Here is a 21,551-nt window from a genome sequence, read left to right on the forward strand (position 1 = left end):
TGTGTAGCACCTGTGAGGGGCTGGGGATTGCTCTCTCTCTCTGTCTCTGTCTCTCTCTCTCTCCGTCTTTAATTGATAATCACATACTTTTAAGATGTCTAATGTCTGGAGGCATACCTAGATAGGGAGGGGAGAGTAGGGAGTTTTAGTTTACTTACAGGGTTTTCCTATTTGCTCTCCAACCTGAGAGAAGCCCTAAAGACCAAACGAAGAGAAAAATGGCTCAGAGGTTTCATAGAATGAAATACCTTGGTGACCGTATCATCTTCATCTGACTTCCTTTAGGTTCCTAGCTGGACCTAGAGACCAAGACCAATGCATAGACACAGGGAGTTATTGGGGGATTCTTCATATAGGACTTTGGCTCTGATGGTTTTTTAAATTAGAGGATCATGACCTATGGATGCCTTGGGTGCCTGTTTCAAGACCACAGTCCTATGGCCTTAGAAAAGGTTTGCTTTGCTGGACATGGTAGCATATGACTTTAATCCCAGCACTTGAGAGGCAGAAGCAGGCAGATAGACCTGAGTTCGAGGCCAGCCTAGTCTACAAAGTGAGTTCCAGGGCAACCAGGGCAGCCAGGGCAGCCAGGGCTGTTACTCAGAGAAACTGTCTTGAAAAACAAACAAACAAACAAAAGATTTATTTTTTATTATTTGAAATGTATGTGTCTGTGCCTGGCATAGTGGTGCAGCTCTTGGGAGGTGGTGGCAGGTAGATCTCTGTGAGGTTGAAGCCATCCTGGGCTTCAAGGACAGTCAGAAGCCAGGGTTACAGAAAGATCTCTCTCTCTCTCTCTCTCTCTCTCTCTCTCTCTCTCTCTCTCTCACACACACACACACACACACACACACAGAGGTCTCTGTGTGAGTATGTGCCCAAAGTGTTGGATCCCTCTGAAGCTGGAGTTACAGTAGATAGTGCTATGTACACCCTGGGACTGAACTCAGGTCGTCTGGAAGAGCAGCAAGCATTCTTAACTGCTAAGCTTCCTTTCCAGTCTCACCTGTCAGCATTTCGAAGGAAAATGGGAAATCATCATCATCATCATCATCATCATCTTCTTCTTCTTCTTCTTCTTCTTCTTCTTCTTCTTCTTCTTCTTCTTCTTCTTCTTCGTTTTGTTAATGATGTGGACTAATGGTGTGAGATTAGGCCCTCAGACTTGATCCTCATACACCCTCACCGATCGTTCATTAAGATTTGTCCAAGGCTTAATAGGAAGGGCTGAACTGAGAGTCATATAGCCCTATGGAGTAAGGTATACCAAGTATTGAGGGAGGCTGGAGCGATGGTTTAGTGGCTAAGAGCATTATCTTAAAATAGACAAATTCTTTCTTTTTTAAAAGAAGTATTAAGTACCTCCACGCCCCTTACTCTCTGCCCCGAACTGGCTGGGGCAGGTGTATGTTTTTCTCTGTTATGCATGGATCCAGCTTTCCTCGGGAGAACTCTTTCCACGTCTGGAAAATGAGGATACTCTAATTAGATATCCAAGATTTCTGCTGCCATTTTCTCTACTTCTGTATGGTAGGAATGGAGTAGAAAATGCAAAAATCAGAGTTAGGATGAGACAGGCACATATACCCAAGTGGGGCACAGATGACAGGAGGGCGTAGGCAAGATTGCACGGGCCGGATTTAGGAACGCGTTTCAACCCCAGACCTGCCTGGAAAGAGAGCGATCCCTAAAGTAGTAAAGCCCAGGTAACTTTGGTAGGATGAAGTTGGGGGAGTAGGGTCGCCCGCTCAAGCTCTCAAAACGGACCCCGCCCCCTTTCCAGCAAATCATAGCCTTCCTGCCCAGGATGCCCAGCAGCCACTGCTAAACAGCGCACTGCAACCGAACCCTATCTGACCCCACCTCTTCAACCGCCCAGTACAATTTCTCATTGTTTATTGGCTTCTGTAACTGTCAGTCAGAGAATCCTCGTATCCGTTGGCTGTCCCCTACCTACTCTTCTTTCCCTTGTAATCTGGTCTCTTTGGGCATTGCACGCCTCCTAGAGCTAATGTCTTTCTTCGATTGGATAGTCGGAATGCCACTTTTCAGAGTGCCACGCTCTGATTGGCTGAGCGCGGCAGGACTCTCGCAGTTACCAGGCAGCGGGCTAGACTGAGGCTAGTTACCACGTCAGTGAGCTGACAGGGAAGGTAGCCGGCACCACCGAGCGTCCCGGCCCACTTACTCCAGCCTGCAGTGAGGTCTCACCCTGAAGTTAGGGTTGCCTTCCAGAAGACAGGATCCTTCCCTTCTCTCACTCGCCGCCGGCGCCGGGAGAGCGGCCGGGAGACGCCTCCGGGGCCAGGCTGGACATGAGCTGCGGCTGCCGGTCCTGGGACTAGGCCCCGCCATTTTGGATCCGCTGACAGGTCAGCGAAGTCTCTTCTTAGAGTTCCAGCGTCGTGAGGGCCGCCTGACGTTGCCATCAAGAATAAGGAGGAAGGGTCCTTCGGTTGGGCGAAGCGGCCTGGGCGATGGGCTTAGTGGGAAGAAGTAAACCCAGGGGACTGATGTGAGAGGGAGTTGGGAGGTGTGCAGGGGCCAAAGGTCAGACCCTTGTCCCCGAGGGGTGTTTGAGCTCCACTTGTGACTCGGTGGATGCCAGAATCTGTTTTGGGTTTTTTTTTTTTCCCCTAGGCATAATCTGGCCTGCAGCTCTTCTTTTTCAGACCCTTCTGCACCCTAAAGAATTCAGTCCTCAACATCTGAAAGCAAAATTAAGGATGGTTTCAGGGTTTAGAGAGTGAATCTTTTCAGATTCTGTACATCTGTCACTTCGGGGTGACTGCGTCCTAACACAACTGAAGCGCCCCATTAATCCTGAAAGATGAGCCAGCTCAGTTTGGATTAGGTAGTCAGAAGGCATAGAAGACTGGAGGCAGCCGCCTGAGAACCTGGCCTGTAAGATCTTGCTTTTACAGGAGAGCTCAGCTATCACCAGGGGCCTGCATGGAAACACCTTTCTTTCTTTTTGAGTCAGGCTCTTTCTATGTAGCTCTGGTTTTTCTGGAACTCACTATGTAGACCAGGCTGGCCTCAGATTTACAAAGATCCACCTCCTTCTGCCTGAAACCCTTTAGGTGTGTGTTTTGGGTAGGCATTTACCCCCTGTAACTCCCTTCTTTTTAAGGATATGAGGTTTGATCCCAAGGCAGCCACTCTTTTGTGACACATTTGATTGAGAGTTAAGAGGGATTTGAATACTGATAAGGCTTGGTCCTGGTGGTCTATTTATTTTTAGTAGGTGAAAAATCATGAAAAGGGCTGGAGGGAGACGTAGCTGGTTGAGTTGTTTGCCTTGCATGTATGGAGTCCTTGAGTTCAGTCCCCAGCACTTCATAAACTGGGCATGTTGGTCCACATCTGTAATTATTCCCTACTTGGGAGATGGAAACACGAGGGTTAGCCCTGACATTCAAGGTTATCCTCAGCTACTTCTTGAGTTAGAGGCCAGCCTGGGCCAAGTGAGACACTGTCTTTAACAAAGAGGCAAGTTAGGAGAGTTGGTTGTTCTGCTCCTTGTGGTAGGGTCAGGGGAACAGAGGGAATGGTAGGGCACAACCCGAAAGAGGGTAGTTTATGGCCCAGTAGTGACCTTTGACATTGCTGTGTCATAAACTGGTGTAGTCCTTTGAAGGTAAAGAGTACGTTAGAGATGAGAGACAATGTGGTGTTTCCTGAGTGCAGAAGCTCATATCAAGAATCCTAGGTACGAGTAAGCCTCATGGGGTATATAAACGGGGAAACCTGCCCCGGGGTTGCTCAGTTTACACAGAGGCTTGCAGGAGTGGGGATGGGACCATAGGGTCCCATATGGTATCGTCAGGCAGTCTACCACCGAGCTATACCCAGAGCTAGCACTCTCTCTCTCTCTCTCTCTCTCTCTCTCTCTCACTCTCTCACTCTCAGTTGTCCTGACTGGTCTAGAATTTGCTCTGTAGCCCTTGAACTTGTGATCCTTCCTGAGCTGCTGGGTTTACAGGCCTGCAGTCCTAGATCTCCCTGTATATTTCTGAAAAGTAGTGACATATGCTAGGTGTAGTGACAGACATTTGTAATCTCAGTACTTTCAGGAAGTCCTTCCTATGAGGAAGGACATTTTGAGTTTAAGACCAGTCTTCCTACATAGCGAGGGCCAAAAAAAAAAAAAAAAGCCAAGTTAAAAGTAAGAGTGTGCCTAATTCCTTTTAGCAGAGATGGGGCCCAGCATGTGCCGTCCATCCCTGGGGTTAGTGTAGTGTGTGGTTAGCCTTTGTGTCCTGGTCTGGCCCGGGCAGTCAGCTGTACATTTGCATGGTGAGTACTGACAAGGTGGGGCACTCTTATCAGGTATTGGAAGACAGATCATTGAAGATGTTACTACTTGAACCAAGTTTCTCTTACTTAATTCTCTCTGCCCTCTTAAGAATGGCTGTGTTACGACTATATAACCTGTGTGTGTGTGTGTAAGAGAAGTAATAGTATTTATGGTTTATATGTATAGACGTAAAACAAATGGGTGGGAATGGTACAGAACACTTTTTTTTGTTTTTTTGTTTTTTTTTAATTGTTGTTTGGGGGGGGGGAGGTATCTTTTCAACACAGGGTTTCTCTGTGTAGCCCTGGCTGTCCTGGAACTTGATTTGTAGACTAGGCTGGCCTTGAACTCACAGAGATCTGCCTGCTTCTGCCTCCCCATGCTGGAATTAAAGGCCTGTACCACCGCTGCCCTGCTAATAGTGGGTTTTGTAGGATGCAGAATCTTCTAGACAATAGTTAATTTGACAGGTTTCAGAATGGTAGCCCAGCAAACACCCATGTTAGGTGCCTATAACTCTGCCAAGTTGAAAGCGCTCTGCATAATTGGCAGTCTCTTGATAGGTAGTCTGATAGCATCTTTTCAGTTTTTGGCCTAAAGGTGACTATAGAGACTTCAGAGAACTTTTTTTTTTTTTTTTTGTACTTAAGTCATTTTCTGAGCTGGTGGTATATCTCAGTGATAAAGGATTTACCTAGATGTGAGAGGAGACCCTGGATTTGATCTTCAGTGATGGGGGGCAGAAATGTAAATTTCTACGTAGGAATAATTCCACTAACATAAATGTTCTTTAAAGTTGTACTTAAACTTCTTTTACTAGTGTCTGTATGTTCTAGTCTTAATGGTGATGTTCATTGGCACAGTAGGAATTAAAGTTGTGGACACATTTTAGTAGCTGGTTGAGTTTCAGCTCAACACAGTCTTTCCCTCCCCTGTGTTCTAGAGGTCGGGATGACTGCTGCTTTGAACTAATCACACTCAGTGATAGGTTGTTTACTCTAGCTGCAGCGGGCAGCTAGGGAGGAAGAAAACATAGTTCTTGCTTGTGAGGAGATACTCTTTATAAACCGCATCTGGAGAGGCCATTGATTGATCACACTCTAGTGACTGAGTGTGGCTGATTAGCGTGACTGGATGTTGGGTTCATGGTGGGGTTGGGTCGAAGGGAGAAGGAGAGATTCATTTTGCCTTTATGCTGGAAAAGCTGTGAAATAAATAATAAATTGTTATTAATCTTTTATCGCTCCTCTTTTGTAACATTTCACCTGCATTTATTTAACTAAAGGAAGCTACAGTAGAGTGGTATGCTCCACTAGAACTCCGCTAGCAGTGGGAATGGTCACGAAAGTGATGACTTATTCCCAATAGTAGTGGATGCGATCATAGAAGCAATAGTATAAGTTGAGGGAGTGCGAGAGCAAGCCTTATAAACAAGGACTATAAGTTCGAATGCATGTCAGGTAGCTACTGTTAGAGCCTGAAGTGAGGGTAGTAGAGCCTGTGATATGCAGGCCCTGGTTGGAAGGGGCAGCTGCTTCTCACTCCGCAGGTGGTTATTGTTTGACGACCTGAGCAAGGGTGACTAGCCTTCCTGTTCTTTAGTATATGATGATCCCTCAGTGAGAAGATAGGCAGGCTGTGTGTGGGACTGTCACTGCTGCCCCCAGTGTGCCATCACTCAAGCCCGTTTCTTTGTTCCACTCTGCCACTGGTCACCTAATGCCCTGGGTGTTCTGAGTGGTTAGTGATGTGGGATAGAGAGGAGCTTTGTTTCATTTTCATCTCTAAGATGAGCAGCTTTGGACAGGTCAGTTCTAGAGATCGTCTCAGCAATCTTCACAAAGGAGGAGATGGCGTCCAGAGCTAAGGTACACTGGTCACCTAACTAGCAGGTTTGAGAGGATTTTCTAGCCGTGGCTGGTCAGATCAGAGTAGCAGCTTTTTCTTGATTCTACTTTAACTCCCACTCTTTGTGTAATTTTCTTGTGTTCAGTAAGGTTTTTGTATGTTCTTCCTCCATACCGGTAGTGCATTTTGATTGCACATATGTGTGTGCTATTGTGTCTGGTGCAGGTGGAAGTTAGAAGAGGGAGTTGGATCCCCTGAAACTGGAGATACAAATGATTGTGAACCACAGTGTGGGTGCTGGGGATGCTGGGGACCAAACCTGGGTCTTCTGTAGGAGCAACAAGTGCTCTTAACCACCGATCCATCTCTCCAGCCCCTCATTTTTTTGAGAGAGGGTCTCAACTGTGCAGCCCAGACTGGTCTTGTGCTTGTGGTTTTCCAGTCTTGGCCTCCCAGTGCTAGGAATACAGGTATGTAGCACTGTCTAAGCTGAGGTTTGGTTAAAAAGAGCTGTGGACACAGGGTTATGTGCTGGCCAAAGAGATGTGCTCATACTGTGTAGGAGAGTGAGTTAGCTGAGGAAGACTCTTGAGGAGACACTGTCATAAAAACAGTGTTCAGGAGATGTTGGCAACGTTCAGTGCCATGCTGGGTACTCCCAGCACACCCAAGTGCAAGCGTCTTCATTTTGCAGTGGAGAATTGTAGGATTTTGTATGGTTTTGTTTTGTTTTGCTTTTGGACAAGATCTCACTGTAGCCCAAGCTAGCTCTGAATACTTAATTCTCCCATCTAATTACCACATATAGCTACTGTGGAAAACTGTAAAGCAAGGCTCAGAAAGACTAGGGAACTTGGTTAAGAGTTATAAGTTTGTGGTACAGTGCTTAGTTAACCTGCATGTAGCCCTGTGTGCAGTCTCCAACACGGGATGAGAGCGGGGAAAGCAAGAAAGCAAGAAAGCAAATGCCTTGACTGTAATCAGTCAACTAGAAGTAGGGAACACAGTCAAGTCTGTCTTGTATAACTCTACTATTGACTTTTTAAAAATTTTTTTGGTCCTGGAACTTGCTTTGTAGACTAAGCTAGAACTCATAGAGATCTGCCTGCCTCTGCCTCCCAAGTGCTGAGAATAAAAGTGGGAGCCACTACATCTGGCTCAACTATTGACTTTTAATGTGAAATGAGCAAGAGTTTACAAAAATGGACAAGAGGAAAGCTGAACATTCAGCACAGAGTGGGGTAGCATTTCAAAGGCACGGAGGGAGCACGTGACCTGGAGCTTGGTGTGTTTGCACACCTGTAAACCCCATCACCACTTGGGACACTTGAGGCACGGAAATTTGAGTTTCAGGCTCTCTGGGTTATATAGCAAGATCCTCATTAAAAAACAAACAAAATACCAACCAAGACTATACCACCCAGAGTGAGTTTGCATTTGCCCACCCTCTGCCTTACTAGTCTCACCACCCTTACCCTTGCCAGCTTTTTTTATTTCTCTGAGAACTAGACCCAGAAGTAGAATTGCTGAGATGAAGGAGAAGAAGTTCTTTACCTTGGCATGATGATACCGAATTGTTCTTCAAACAGATTGTATCTGTTTACATACCCTCTAGCCATTTGATTTTTACTAAAGTATGGTCAGATTTAAATTTCATCATTATTATTGTTTTGTGTTTTTGAGATAGTTAGTCCAGTTTGTTTTATAACTCATTATGTAGCCCAAGCTGGCCTTGAACCCCTGACAGACCTCTTGCCCCAGCCTCCTAATTGCTGGGATTACATTTCATTATTTTAAAATTATTATCTGTTGTCATTATTACTATTTTGGAGGTCTAAAATGGTTTCTCATTATAATCTTTTTAAATTTAATTTTTTAAACAGGATCTCACTATGTTGTTCTGATTAGCCTAGAACTTACTGTGTAAGTCAGATTGGCTTCAAACTCACTGAAATCTGCTTGCCTTTGCTTCCGAAGTGCTGAGATTAAAGGTGTGCATCACTATCCCTGGTTTATTATAATCTGCTCATCTTGCTGATTATAAATGAAGCTAATAATCTTTACTATTAATTTGTTATTTGTATTTTCATGAAGTGCATGTTCTACTCACATTTCTTGCTAACTTTTTCTATTTTTTTTTCTTTTTTTACTTCAGTGTTTTGAGATAGGGTTTCTCTGTGTAACAGCCCTGCCTGTCCTGGCCTCGATTTATAGACCATGCTGGGTTTGAATTTACAGAGATCTTCCTACCTCTCCCTCCTGAGTGCTGGGATTAAAGATGTATGCCACCATGCCAAAGGCTAACTCTTTCCATTTTCATGTGTGTATGGTGTGTATGCATGTTTCCTTGTTTGTGCATGTGCACATGTATGTGTGTGTATGTGTAATTCCAAGGTTGATATTCATAATCATCCATAATCTTCCATATTGTTACTAAGGCAGGGTTTCTCAATCAAATCTAGAGCTTGCCTATAGTATTGCTAGCCATCTTGCTTTAAGAATCCTATTTCTAAGCCGGGCATGGTGGTGCATGCCTTTAATCCCAGCACTCGGGAGGCAGAGGCAGGCGGATTTCTGAGTTCGAGGCCAGCCTGGTCTAAAGTGAGTTCCAGGACAGCCAGGGCCACAGAGAAACCCTGTCTCGAAAAAAACAAACAAACAAACAAACAAACAAAAATCCTGTTTCTGCCCTCTGAGGCTGGAGTTACAGGTGGGTTACCATGCCCACCTGGCATTTATGTGGATTCAGGACATCTGAACTCTGGACTTCACACATGCATGGCAAGTGCTTCAAGTACCTATCCATTTCCCGAGGCTTCTCTTGCTAATGAAAAAATTACAATTACTTACCTTGTGTATTTGTGTGTATGTGCCATGGTGCGTATGTGGAGGTCAGAGGACATCTTCAGAAGCTGGTTCTCAGGTTTGACTGTGTAAGCCTTGGGCATCACACTTGGGTTGTCAGGGTTGGTAGCTTGAAGCAGTCCTTAAGGGTAAATACCCAGGAGTGACAGAGTAGATGATCTGTTGTTAGTGTTTTAAGAACCTCCATATTGACTTCTATGTAGCTAGACTAGTTTACATACTACCAGAAAGGCATAAGGAAGAATTCCCTTTTGACCACATTATTATCAGCATTTTTCATTATTTGTTTTCTTAATGACTGCCCTTCTGATTGGAGGAAGATGATTCTCAGTGTTGATTTGCATTTCTCTGATGATTGATAAAGGTGAACATTTTTCTTATGCTTATTGGCCATTTATAGTTCATCCTTTGAGAAGTGTCTCCCACTTCCTGATTGGATTGTCTGAGACTGTTTTCCTTCTTTGTGTGTGAGCATGTATGCTGTGCATGCTTGTGTGGTCCATAGGCACATGTGCCTTTGGAGAGGATAGGTCAGGGCCAAGGGTCCTTCTCCAGCTCTCTCCACCTGGCTTTTTGGGATGAGGGTCTTCTAGTGGACGGGCTCCTCTGTGTGAGGAGACTGGCTTGGCCAGCAAGCCCTAGGGATCCTCCTGTCCACTTCCCCAGCACGCAGGTTACAGGTACCTGCTGCCATGCCTTTTATTTGGCATCATTTTTATTTTACTTGCATTTTATCTGTGAATCTGAACTCAGATCTTCATGCTTTTCTGACTGTGCCATCTCCCTGGCTCTGGGCTGTTTATTTCTTGTATATTTTAGATGTAGTCTTTTGCCAGATGTCTAGCTAGTAAATATTCTCTTCTAGTCTGTAGGCTGTTTCTTTACTCGGTTAACTGGTTCCTTTGCTGTTCAGAGTTTTTTTTTCCAATTTCATGAGCTCTCATCTGTTCGTTATTGGCCTCATTTCTTGTGTGACTAGAGCCCCATCGAAAGTTCCTGTATACGCCTCTATCTTGGACTCTTTTCCTCTAACAGAGTTTGATGCTTTATGGTAAGGTTTCTGTTTGTTTGAAGTTGGGTGTTTTATTTTGTTTTGTTTTGTGGGATATAGGAGATGGGGTTTTAGTTTCTTTATTCTGTATGTGGATATCTGGTTGGTTTTCTTTTCTCTCTTCCTCCTTCCTTCCCCTCCCTCCTTCTTTTCTCCCTATCTCCTTCCTTCCTTTCTGTGGATAATTGGTTGGGTTTTTCTTTTCTTCTCTTCTATTTTCTTTTCTTTTCCTTTCTTTTTTCCCTCCCAAGACAGGGTTTCTCTGTGTAGCCTTGGCTCACTCTATAGATGAGGCTGGCCTCAAACTCAGAGATCTGCCTACCTCTGCCTCTCAAGGCTGACTCGTCACTGTGTTGAATTTGGTGGTTTTCAGGACTTTCATTTCTTGTATAAGAAATCTTACAAAAAACATGCAAAGATAGCTTCTTTAAAAAGTTCATTTTATGTGTGTGGGTGTTTTACATCAATGTATATTTACCACGACTACCTAGTGCCCTTGGAGGCTAGAAGAGGGTGCCACGTCCCCAGTTATAGATGATTGTTAACTGCTACATGGGTGCTGGGAATCAAACCTGTGTCCTCTGAACAAGGAGCCTGTGCTGTGAACTGCCAAGCCAGCTTTCCAGCACTCCAAGCTGAAAGCAGGTTTCTCCTCAGTGACTTTCTGTGTTGGAGTGTTTTTTGGTTTTGTTTGTTTTTTTTTGTTTGTTTTTTGTTTTTTTTTTAAAAAGATTTATTTATTTATTTATTATATATAAGTACACTGTAGCTGTCTTCAGACACCCCAGAAGCGGGCATCAGATCTCATTATGGATGGTTGTGAGCCATCATGTGGTTGCTGGGATATGAACTCAGGACCTTTGGAAGAGCAGTCAGTGTTCTTAAACCGCTGAGCCATCTCTCCAGCCCTGTTTTTGTTTTGTTTTGTTTTGTTTTGTTTTGTTTTTCATACTATTGAACTGTAAAATTTCTCAATGGAAGTAATAGTTCTCTTATTACTAGTGTTTAATTTATATTGGTAATAAGCTAAAATATTCTTCTGAAAAAAAAATCAAAGCAGTACAGATAAAGGTTTGATTATACCCTAATTTCCAAGCACTTTCTCTTTAGATAGCTGACTGTGAGTTTGTATATACTTGCCTAGACCCTTTATTTACTTGGATTAAAATTAAAACAACTGCTGGGCATAGTGGCTCACACCTTTAGTCCCAGCACTTGGGAGATGGAATCAAATGGATCTCTTAGTTTAATGCCAGCCTGGTCTACAGAGTGAGTTCTAGGACAGCCAGGCTATACAGAGAAACCCTGTCTCAAAAAAAAAAAAACAAACAAACAAACAAAAAAACCCAAACAAAACAAAAATTTTAAATTTATTTATTTAATTTTTTGTGTATGAGTGTTTTGCCTACATATATGTCTGTGTACCTTGTATGCATATGGATGGCTGTGAGCCACTGTGGGGTCCCGGGAGCTGAATCATTTCTCCAGCTCAGTTGTTTGTTTGTTTGTTTGTTTATTTATTTATTTATGATTTTTGAGACAGAGTTTCTCTGTGTAACCCTGGCTGCTCTGGAACTCACTGTGTAGGCCAAACTGTCCTTTCCCTCTGCCTCTGCCTCCTATGTGTTGGGATTGAAGGTGTAGACCACCATACCCAACTTTAGATACTGTACTTGGGATATACTATCTATGTATCTGTACAAAATATATTAACTGTGCTTCTATTACTTAAAGGTACATATAAATGAAATAAGAGTTAAAAAGTTAATAAACGTCAGTTTTGCAGTAGTAGGAGTTATGGGCAAAAGCAAGAAGATTTGTTTGGGAAGTAGAGCCTTCAGTTGTTCCACTAATCTGGATGCTGGCTATTATAGACTCTGTATCCTTGTTATGCTAAATATTACATATTTAAAAAACAAAAATGTCATGTTTCACATGGGTGGTTTGTCTATACACACAGAGTAGACAGGTAAGTAGTCATACTCTATGATACTTTCTTTTTACTTTGTAGTAGTTGTGAACTATTTTTCTCTTTCTTTCTTCTCCCCCCCCCCCAACCCCCCAGAGAGAGTCACCACATAGATAAGGCTGGCTTCTTCACAAGTACTAGTGTTTCTTGGGTAAACTATACTGTCTCTAAGGAGTTTTTAAACAATGGAAAGTGGCAAATTTGTTGTTACATACTCCTAGGATATACTCTCTGCTAAGAAAATATTTTCTGGGAAAAAGTGTCATGTGTCCAGGTTGTCTCCAGTTTACGTTTGTGAAAGATGACTTCACCTTTTCTGCATTGTCTGCCTGTACCTACTGTGGGGCTTAGATTCCAGGTGCTCATCACCATGCCTGTCTTCTGTAAGTGGGGCTGGGCACTGAACTTAGAGCTTTGTGCGTGCTAGGCAAGCACTGTACCATATGAACTACATCCCTAGTCTTCCAAGAGAAATTCCATTTTTCAATATTTTCACCTTGAGAAATAATTAAATAAGTGCTATTCTGGGCAGCAAAGACAATCCTGTAGTAGTTCCTTCGGGAGCATTTACAATAATAAATTAGTTCCTCTGCCTTAGCCTGTCTCGTGGCTAGAATTACAGGTGTATACCACCATACATGGCTGGCGTTTAAATGATCCCCCATCTTGGGGTTGAAGAGATTGCTCATTGGTTAAGAGAACTGGTTGCTCTTCTACAGGATCCAGGTTTGATTTCCAACACCCACATGGTGGCTCATATACTTGCAGGCTCAACATTTGTATACATGAAATAGAAGGGAAAAGGCAGGCGTTGCCATGTGAGCCTTTAATCTCGGCACTTGGGATGGTGGCCAGCCTGGTCTACAGAGTGAGTTCTAAGACAACCAGGGCTGCACACAGAGGAAACCCTGTTTCAAAATGAAACCAATGAACCAATCAACCGACCAACCAAACAGCCTCGAAAAGGAAAAATATTAACCAATCTTTTCTCTTCAACTGTTCCGGTAGGTTTGTCAGGATGGTGGATAAGAATATTTACATCATTCAAGGAGAAATTAACATTGTTGTTGGGGCCATCAAACGAAATGCCCGATGGAGCACCCATATACCACTGGTAAGTGGGGAATGGGCAGACAGGTCACTGAATTATGGACATCTCATCCTTGGTTAAAATGATCAACTAAGGTGGGAGGGAGGAGTGTGTGTGTGTGTTGTGTGTGTATGTGTGTGTGTATGCATGATGAAAGAAGAAAGGGGATGTAAAAGGGAAGGAATAGGTCCTGTGGTGGATTGAATAGGTATGACCTCTAAGACTCTTATGTTTTAATGCTTGGCTCATAGGGAGTAGCCCAATTAGGAGGTATGGTTTAGTTGGAGTAGGTGTGGCCTTGTTGGAGGAAATATGTCATTGTGGAGTGTCTTCACTGTGTGAGACTTTGAGGTCTTATATAAGCTCAAGCTACGCCCTGTGTGACAGTCTTCTGCTGCCTGTGGATAGAGATATAGAGCTCTTGGTTCCTCCAGCACCTTGCTTGCCTGCACAATAACCATGCTTCCCACCATGATAATAATGGACTGAACCTTGGAAACTGTAAGCCAGCCCCAATGAAATGTTTTTTTTTTTTATAAGAGTTGCCCTGATTGTTTCTTCACACCAGTGAAACCCTAATAAGACAGGTCCTGATAGAAGGAGGGAGAAAAGAGAACAATAGAATCCATGTGACATGAAAGCACAGAGGGAACAAGCTGGCTGTAGTGGTGTATTCCTGTAATCCTAGCACTTGGAAGTAGAAGCAAAAGGATCATACATTCAAGGCTAGCTTTGGCTACATAGTAAGTTCAAAGCCAACCTGAGCCGTTTGAGACCCTGTGTTAAAAACCAAAAATAAAGGAGTGGGTGGGTGTTTAGGTCTGTAAAAATGGCTCTGTAGTAATTTTCCAGTAGACCAAGTTTGGTTTGGAGCACTCATATTGGGCAACTCACAACTCTATCTTCAGTTCTGGGTGATCCTATACCCTCTTCTAGACTTCTTGGGTACCTGTACACTATACTATATACTCATGAAGACATACACACACACACTGAATTAAAATAAATCTTAAAAGGGCATGGGCTAGGGAGATGACTTAGCAGTTAAACACCCTTGCTGCGCAAGCAATAGGCCTAGAGGTTGGATCCCCAGCACTCATGTAAAGGATTAGTGGTTATCCAGAGCTGGTGAAGTGACTGAGTGGGTAAAGCTTGTAATCTGAGCCTTGAAAGGCAGAGGCAGGAATACCTGGAGCAAGCTAGCTAGTAGACTAGTCATACTAGTAAGCTCTGGGGTTGTTTGAGAGCTTAGCCTCTGAGGATAAGGTGGGAGGATGATGGAGGTAGATGCCCAATATTAACTTCAGGCCTCCACATGTCTGTGAACATGTATGTATATACACATGCATACCATACACATATCCAAATGGAAAAGAATAATTAAAAATAACAACCATAAAAACAGTGGCTGGTAAGATGGCTTAGTGGATGAAATCCTGATAACCTGAGTTTGATCCCTGAAACCTACATTAAAAATAAGCAGAGAAACAGTTCTACAAAGTTCTCCTCTGACTTCGACATGTGCATGTGAAGTACACATATTATACATGATAAACAAACAAACCAAGCCCAAAAGAAAGAGAAGGCAGTCTACTTGAGGGGAGTAGAGGGTCAGCTAGAATGGCTAGGAGGATGGGAGAGGGCAGTGGGGATTAATGTGTAGGTGAGGCTGGCTGTCTTTAAACTGATCTTGCCCCCATTTCCCAAGTGTTAGGATTGCAGGTATGCATCCCCACAACCCTCTAGTTGAAATCCATTATATTGTAGGCTATCTGAAAAATATTTGCAGGCTAACAACAACCTAGGGCTGGCAAGGTGGGAGAGTGGCTAAAACCTAATGTATGAATCCCTGTTCCATTGCTGTGAAGAGACTTCATGACCAGAGCAGGTCCTAGGAAAGAAAGCATTTAATTGCGGGTGTATAGTTAGTCTGTTATCATGGCGGTCTACAGAGTGAGCAGACATGGTAGCAGACATAGTTCTAGAGCAGTGGCTGAGGGCTGCATCCTGGTCCTTAGGCAGCAGACAGAGAGAAGCTGCACATTTTCATTCAGACTCCATACCTGACCACCTGGTGGAAGAAAAGAACTGACTGCCACTGACTACTATATGAGTGTGCCTTTACATACACGTACACACAAATAAAATGAAGGTGGAAAATTCCCCCATTAAAACAGTAGTCATGTTTCCAGTTGTTGGTATGCAAGAACACTTGTGTTTTTTGTTTTATTCCAGCTGGCATCAGATTTACAGGCTTAACCCAAAAGATGTCCACATTGTATACACACACATACATGTATAGAATGTATATATACATGAAGTGAAAATAGAGACACTTTATTAAGAAAGGGAAACCACTCCTTTTTGGAGACAGGTTTCTCTGTGTAGCCCTGGATATCCTAGAACTTGCTTTGTTGGCCTCAAACTCACAGAAATCCACCTGCCTCTGCCTCTCAAGTGCTGAGATTAGAGGTGTGCGCCACGCCCAGCACTCTTGATACTGGGAGTGGGCTGGTGCATTGGTCACTTGTCTGCTGCTGTGATAGAGCACTAAGCAGGGATGTAGACGTGGCTCACTGTTTAAGAACACTTATTGCTTTTCAGAGGACCCAGATTGATTCCTAGTACCCACACCAGTTCCAGGGAATCTAATGTCCACTTTTGGTCTCATGGGCACTAGGCACATGTGTGCACAGATATACACGCAGGCAAGATATCCATACATACAATAGAAGTTTAAAACAGAAAAGCAAAAAACCCAAAAACTCCATGTCTAGAGCTGGAGAGATGGCTCAGGGGTTAAGAGCACTGACTGCTCTTCCAGAGGTCCTGGCTGAGATTCCCAGCACCCATATTGAGGCTTACAACTGTCTGTAACTCCAGTTTCAGGAATCCAATACTCTTTTCTTTTAAAATTAAAAAAAAAAAAACCTATTTATGTAAATGGATATTTTGTCTGCTTCTATGTCTCTATGTGCCATATATGCCTGATATTTTTGTAAATTAAATTGACATTTGGGACTTTAGCATACCTAGAAACATTAGAAAGATTACCGTCTATGATAAGAAGAAAACATATTTCTTGGGACTGGAGTTAGAGATGGTTTTGAAGTGCCCTGTGGATGGCTGAGCCATCTCTCCAGTCCCTGATTCCTCTTCTGACTTGTGGGCACTGAGGGCACAAACAGTGCACATACATACATGCAAGCAAGACACGTTGTCACACACAATGTAAACCAAAACAAAGGAGACTCAGGAAGGAGTCTCCTTTGTCTTACTTCCTGGGAAAGAGTTCATATGGTGGGATTGGAGGGTGGTGGTACATGACCAGAGCAAGAGGCTAAGAGAGAGATTTTCAGCTACAAGTATGAAGCAGAGGGTAAACTGGAAGTGGGACATGAATTCTCAGAACCCACCCCTACTGACTAACTTCCTGTAACACTATCTTCCCAAACAGTGCCGCCAGTTTAAATATCTGAGCTTTTGAGACATTGTCAGTCAAATCCTCACAGGTAGTGAGCTAGGGAAAGCTCTCAAAAGCTTTATTTGAAAAATTTAAAAATGTTTATTTATCTTTATTTTATGTGAATTGATGTCTTTCTTGCCTGCATGTATTTCTGTATGAAAGTTCCAGGTCCCCTGAACCTGGAGTAACAAACAATTGTGAGCTGTCACAGCTGAGAATTGAACACGGGTCCTCTGGAAGAGTAGCCAGTGCTCTTAACTGCTGAGCCATCTCTTCAGTCCCATCTCATTTTTATAATTTTTTTGTTTTGTTTTGTTTTTCTGAGACATGGTTTCTCCATGTAGCTTTGATTGTCCTGGAACTCATTCAGTAGACCAGGCTGGCCCTGAACTCAGAGATTTGCCTGCCTTTGCTTCCCAGATGCTGGAAATAAAAGAGTGTGGCACGGCCACCCAGTTATAAATCTATTTTTTATTTATGTATATGTTTATATATGTGTGTGTGTTCATGCCCGCACATACGCATGCCCATGTGCATACAGTGCTTGAAGTACCTGAGGAGGCCAGAAGAAGGTGTCCGCTCTTCTAGAGCTGGAGCTACAGGTAGTTATAAGCAGCTGGATGTGGGTGCTGGGAGTCCAACTCAGCTGCTGTACTGTTTCTCTGTCTCCTTAATAAATTAAGTTCATATTTGGGACTACTTTAGAATTCCTAGAAACATCAGAAAGACTTAAATTTCCTAGGGCTAAGTAATCAAATTCATTCAAATTAGGTTAGTTATTGATAATACATAAGTACAGCTGGGTGATCACAATTCTATACAGTGGAGTCTGCAAGCTTCTGCATATGGAGCAGACCTTATCTTACAATCGGATGGGTAAGAAACTTAGTTATTATTAGGTCTCAGGAAGTCCATATGCCCATAATGAGCTCAGGCTGACCGATAGAAGGATTTCTGGCTATTAGATAAAAGCCAGCATTCTTAAGGAGCTTGTAAAGTGTTTTACTTGTTTTGGTTTGTTTTGATTTGGTTTGGTTTTCATCCCCAAAAGGAGCTCCTTCCTCAACTACTCCCCCTTCTCCTTACACTCTGCATGGTTTGCCCACCTCTGCTATCCTAAGCTCCCATGCTCTCTCTTGCTGTGTCTGTTTTGCTATCTCCACTATTCTCTCCCATTTTTTAGCACTGCCATGCTCAGTACGTTTCTCTTTTCTCTGGCTCTGGACTCTTCCAGATGTCTATGGATATTCACTTTCTCTTATTCAAATACAAACTCTCCTCCTCAAAGAGTGGTTATGTCTGCAGTTTCTTTATTGTACCCTCTCACATACAGTTATAAAGTTAGCTTCTTGTTGTGTGTATGTATGTGTGTATATATATTATATATATAATGTATATATATACACGCATATTTATTGTGTATCTATGTATATTTAATGGAATTGATGTAAAACATTTTGGCGCAATTATAAAAACAAGTTTAGTGCTTTCTAACTAGCATTTTCCCTGCTAACCCATCTCTCTAGCCCCCCTAATTGATATTTTTGAATTGACATAGGAACATTTCAAACATACTCACCAAATAGTTTATATATTCTTATCAAGTTAGAAAGTTCTAATACATATTTTTATCATGTGTATATATGGAATAAAAGTACAGACATGTGGGTTTATATATACAAACACTTAGATAAATAATGTTGGCCATTTTTTTTTAATGTCAGTCCCTTTTTGTGTGAGAAAATTTAAAACACCCTGGGGCATCTAGATATGTAAACAGGCAGGCAAATAAAACATATATTGATAGTACATCATAAAGAAATTTATTTAAAAATAATTCTGAGATGGCTTAGAGTGTAGAGTTGCCTGCCACTCTGCCTGGTGACTCAACCTTGATCCCTAGAACACAGTGGAAGGAGAGAAGCAAGTCCTGCAGGCCGGGCTCAAGGCATGAGTGGCTGTGTGCATACATGCATGGACAAAACAAATACATGTTCTAAAGGCATGAGTGGCTGTGTGCACACATGCATGGACAAAACAAACGAGTGTTCTAAAAACATTCTTTGCTATACATATAATCTTACTGTTTATTAAAGATTAAAGCAGATTTGCATACTAATGAGGTCTATGTACTTACATATTCTTACATAAAGAATTAAGCCATGGCTGAGTACAGGAGGATGTAGAACGTTGTCACTGCTCTTCAGAGTTGATAGTTATTTTATTTTATTTTGTAATTTTTAATGCTGACAGTGCAATTTTGCATAAATATGTAGTACACAAAGGCAGAAGAAGTATGTTAAGGAACATTTCAGAAATTGTTGGAAATCCTTTTGTCATCTTAAGCCAAGATTCATTTCATGATCTTTTTTTCTTTTTTCTGGTTTTTCAAAACAGTCCTGGCTGGCTGTCCTTACTTTGTAGACCAGGCTGGCCTCGAACTCACAAAGATACAACTGCCTCTGCTTCCGGAGTGCTGGGACTAAAGGGGTGCGCTGACACACCTGGCTCGTGATTTTTTTTTTTTTTTTTTTGGGTTTTTCGAGACAGGGTTTCTCTGTGTAGCCCTGGCTGTCCTGGAACTCACTCTGTAGACCAGGCTGGCCTTGAACTCAGAAATCCGCCTGCCTGATTTTTTTTTTTTTTAAGTGAAGCTTGTTAGTAACACAAACGGCAATTTTAAAACCAAACATTCTAAAATATAATACAAAGACATACTAATTTGATACCTACATCCTGAGGAGTGACAGTAGAAAATATCTTTAAAGTCTTTTTTTTCCATAACTAAACTTACATTATGCTTCTAGAAGGGCAGAACATTTTGTATGTACAGTGAAAATACTGCAGCTCATCAGACATCCCGGTTTGAAATCTGAGGTGCTGTGTTTCAGGCATGCTCATTGTAATGCAAGGTGTGGCATGTGCAATGCAAAGTATATGCTGATTAGAGCAGTGGCTGCCAGTGGTGAAGTAGGGAAAGGCAGCTTGGGGGATATAGCTGAAACACCATGCATTCATCATTCTGGGATTTTGAATTAAAATTTGGTCATTCTGTATTCAGAAACATTGCTGTTGCTAAAAATTTCAAGACCCCCCACATTTAGTTAGGTGACTCCCATATGGGATGTGATTCACAGGAGAAGCTGGGTTGAGGCCAACCATGGCGTGCCACCTCCACCCCATATGCACATGCATACAAAGTAAATAAACTGTAAGAAATATTAAAGAGAATAAAAGAAACTGGGTTCTAGGCTAGCACTGAAGAACTTATTTTCCGTAAACTCCCAGTGCCTCCGAAATAAGAGAGCAAGGAGCTATGGCTAAGTTTCTTCCCTCAGAAGGAAAACTTACTAAATGTTCTGGTTGGATTTAGAGAAAGAGTTTTGATCTTTTGTTTTCTCTTTTCTATCTTGGACTAATCATTTTTTTCTTGACCTATGATTTCCTAGGATGAAGAACGGGATCCCCTTCTGCACAGTTTCAGTCACCTGAAAGAGGTCTTAAACAGTGTGACAGGTAAGGCCCACGTGTAGGAAACAGTGTAATGGGAGAAATACATGAATTTGATTTACTGCAGGGATAGATAAAATTTTCATATAACGGATCATATGGGACAAATAAATGGAACAAAGACAGGACCATATAGTAAACACTTCAGGCTTTACAAAGGTTGTGTGCAGCTCAGCTGCTCACCTCTGCCTGTGGAGTTCACTAGTCATAGATAAGATGTATAGGAGAAGTGTATAATTTCTTTTTTAAAAAGTAGCGAGTCAGATTTGGCTCATGGATAAAGCTTGCCAATCTTTTAGTCTTCCTATGTTCTCAGGTCCTTTGATTTTTATTTTCCTAGTCAAATCAGCTTTATGTAATAATCACATTTAGAGTTTTCAAAGCCACTTCCATATTTATTACCCTTGCTAAGTTTTCCCCAGGTGTGTGAAGAAGGCAATCACAATGTTGTCTCCTTTAATGAAAGAAAGCAAATCGATGGAGCTGAAGGCAAGTGGGGTAGCTCAGTTTGTAGAGTGTTCATCTCTCACAAATAAGCCCTAGATGCAGTCCTGATGCCCATCAAACTGGGTATGGTGGATGCCCACATCAGCATGGACCTGTGAGCTCAGGTCTTGAGAGGAGTCAAGAGGTTGGGAAATTCAATATCATCCTTTAGCTACATACTAGTTTTAGGCCAGCCTAAGCTGTAAGAAGAGACCTATCTCAAATGAAACAGGCAGATAGACAGACAGACAGACAAACAAACAAACAATACACCTAAAGTGACTTAGCTAGTTCATTCTCAGAGGTGGGATGGAGTAAGTTTTAGGCTGCTGACACCTGGTTTAGTGCTCTTTTCCATGTTTTCCATTGCCCTGGTACATTTAATTAGAGGAGACTGTATGTATAAAAGGCCTTTTATTGTGTGTGGGAGAAGAGAGTAATAAAAGGAAAACAATCAATTCCTGTGAGTTTGTTGTTGTTAGTTATTGTTCTTCTTTTACTCTTGTGGTTTTCCCCCCAATACAGATGGAAAGGGAGTCTTAGATGTCTTAGAACTGTGGTTTTGTAGTGTAGCCCTGGAATCCTGTTAGCTGGTAGTATATCTCAGACCATAATTGAATAGTATTTAGACTTCAACAAACTAAACAAACAATAAATGAAAAATGTCCTCATTTTTTGAGAAACACAAGAGAAAGTTTGGAGAACAATTCTTAGTTGTTTTCCCAAGATGGAAGTCACTATCAAGGACCACCTTTTACTTTGAAAGGCTTTAGATCTGTAAGCCGGGTCTGGGGGCTAGCTAACACCTGTAATCCAAGCACTCAGGAGGCTGAGACAGGAGTACCGTGAGATTGAGGCCAGCTTGAGCCACATAGTGAAGAATAAGGAGCATACACAGGGCTGAGGCTTCCTTCCTCTGTTACTTCGACTACACAGTACAAGGGACTTTGTGTGTATACTGAGTTC

At 42.5% G+C, this 21,551-nt stretch overlaps 1 protein-coding gene across 8 annotated transcripts in view; it reads left to right on the top strand.

Annotated features, from left to right (window-relative positions):
* Positions 1 to 2,111: 2,111 nt before the first annotated feature.
* The window catches only part of Gbf1 (golgi brefeldin A resistant guanine nucleotide exchange factor 1), a 129,590-nt gene continuing 110,150 nt past the window's right edge, over positions 2,112 to 21,551 (top strand). For all 8 annotated transcript variants that reach the window (XM_029472348.1, XM_029472350.1, XM_029472349.1 and 5 more), the window contains exons 1-3: positions 2,112 to 2,372; positions 13,042 to 13,147; positions 20,039 to 20,105. In XM_029472348.1, the coding sequence (XP_029328208.1) occupies positions 13,052 to 13,147; positions 20,039 to 20,105 (163 nt within the window). In that variant the 5' untranslated portion in view covers positions 2,112 to 2,372; positions 13,042 to 13,051. The remainder of the gene's footprint in view (positions 2,373 to 13,041; positions 13,148 to 20,038; positions 20,106 to 21,551) is intronic.

Source organism: Mus caroli, chromosome 19 (genome assembly GCF_900094665.2).
Source record: "Mus caroli chromosome 19, CAROLI_EIJ_v1.1, whole genome shotgun sequence".
NCBI lineage: Eukaryota > Metazoa > Chordata > Mammalia > Rodentia > Muridae > Mus > Mus caroli.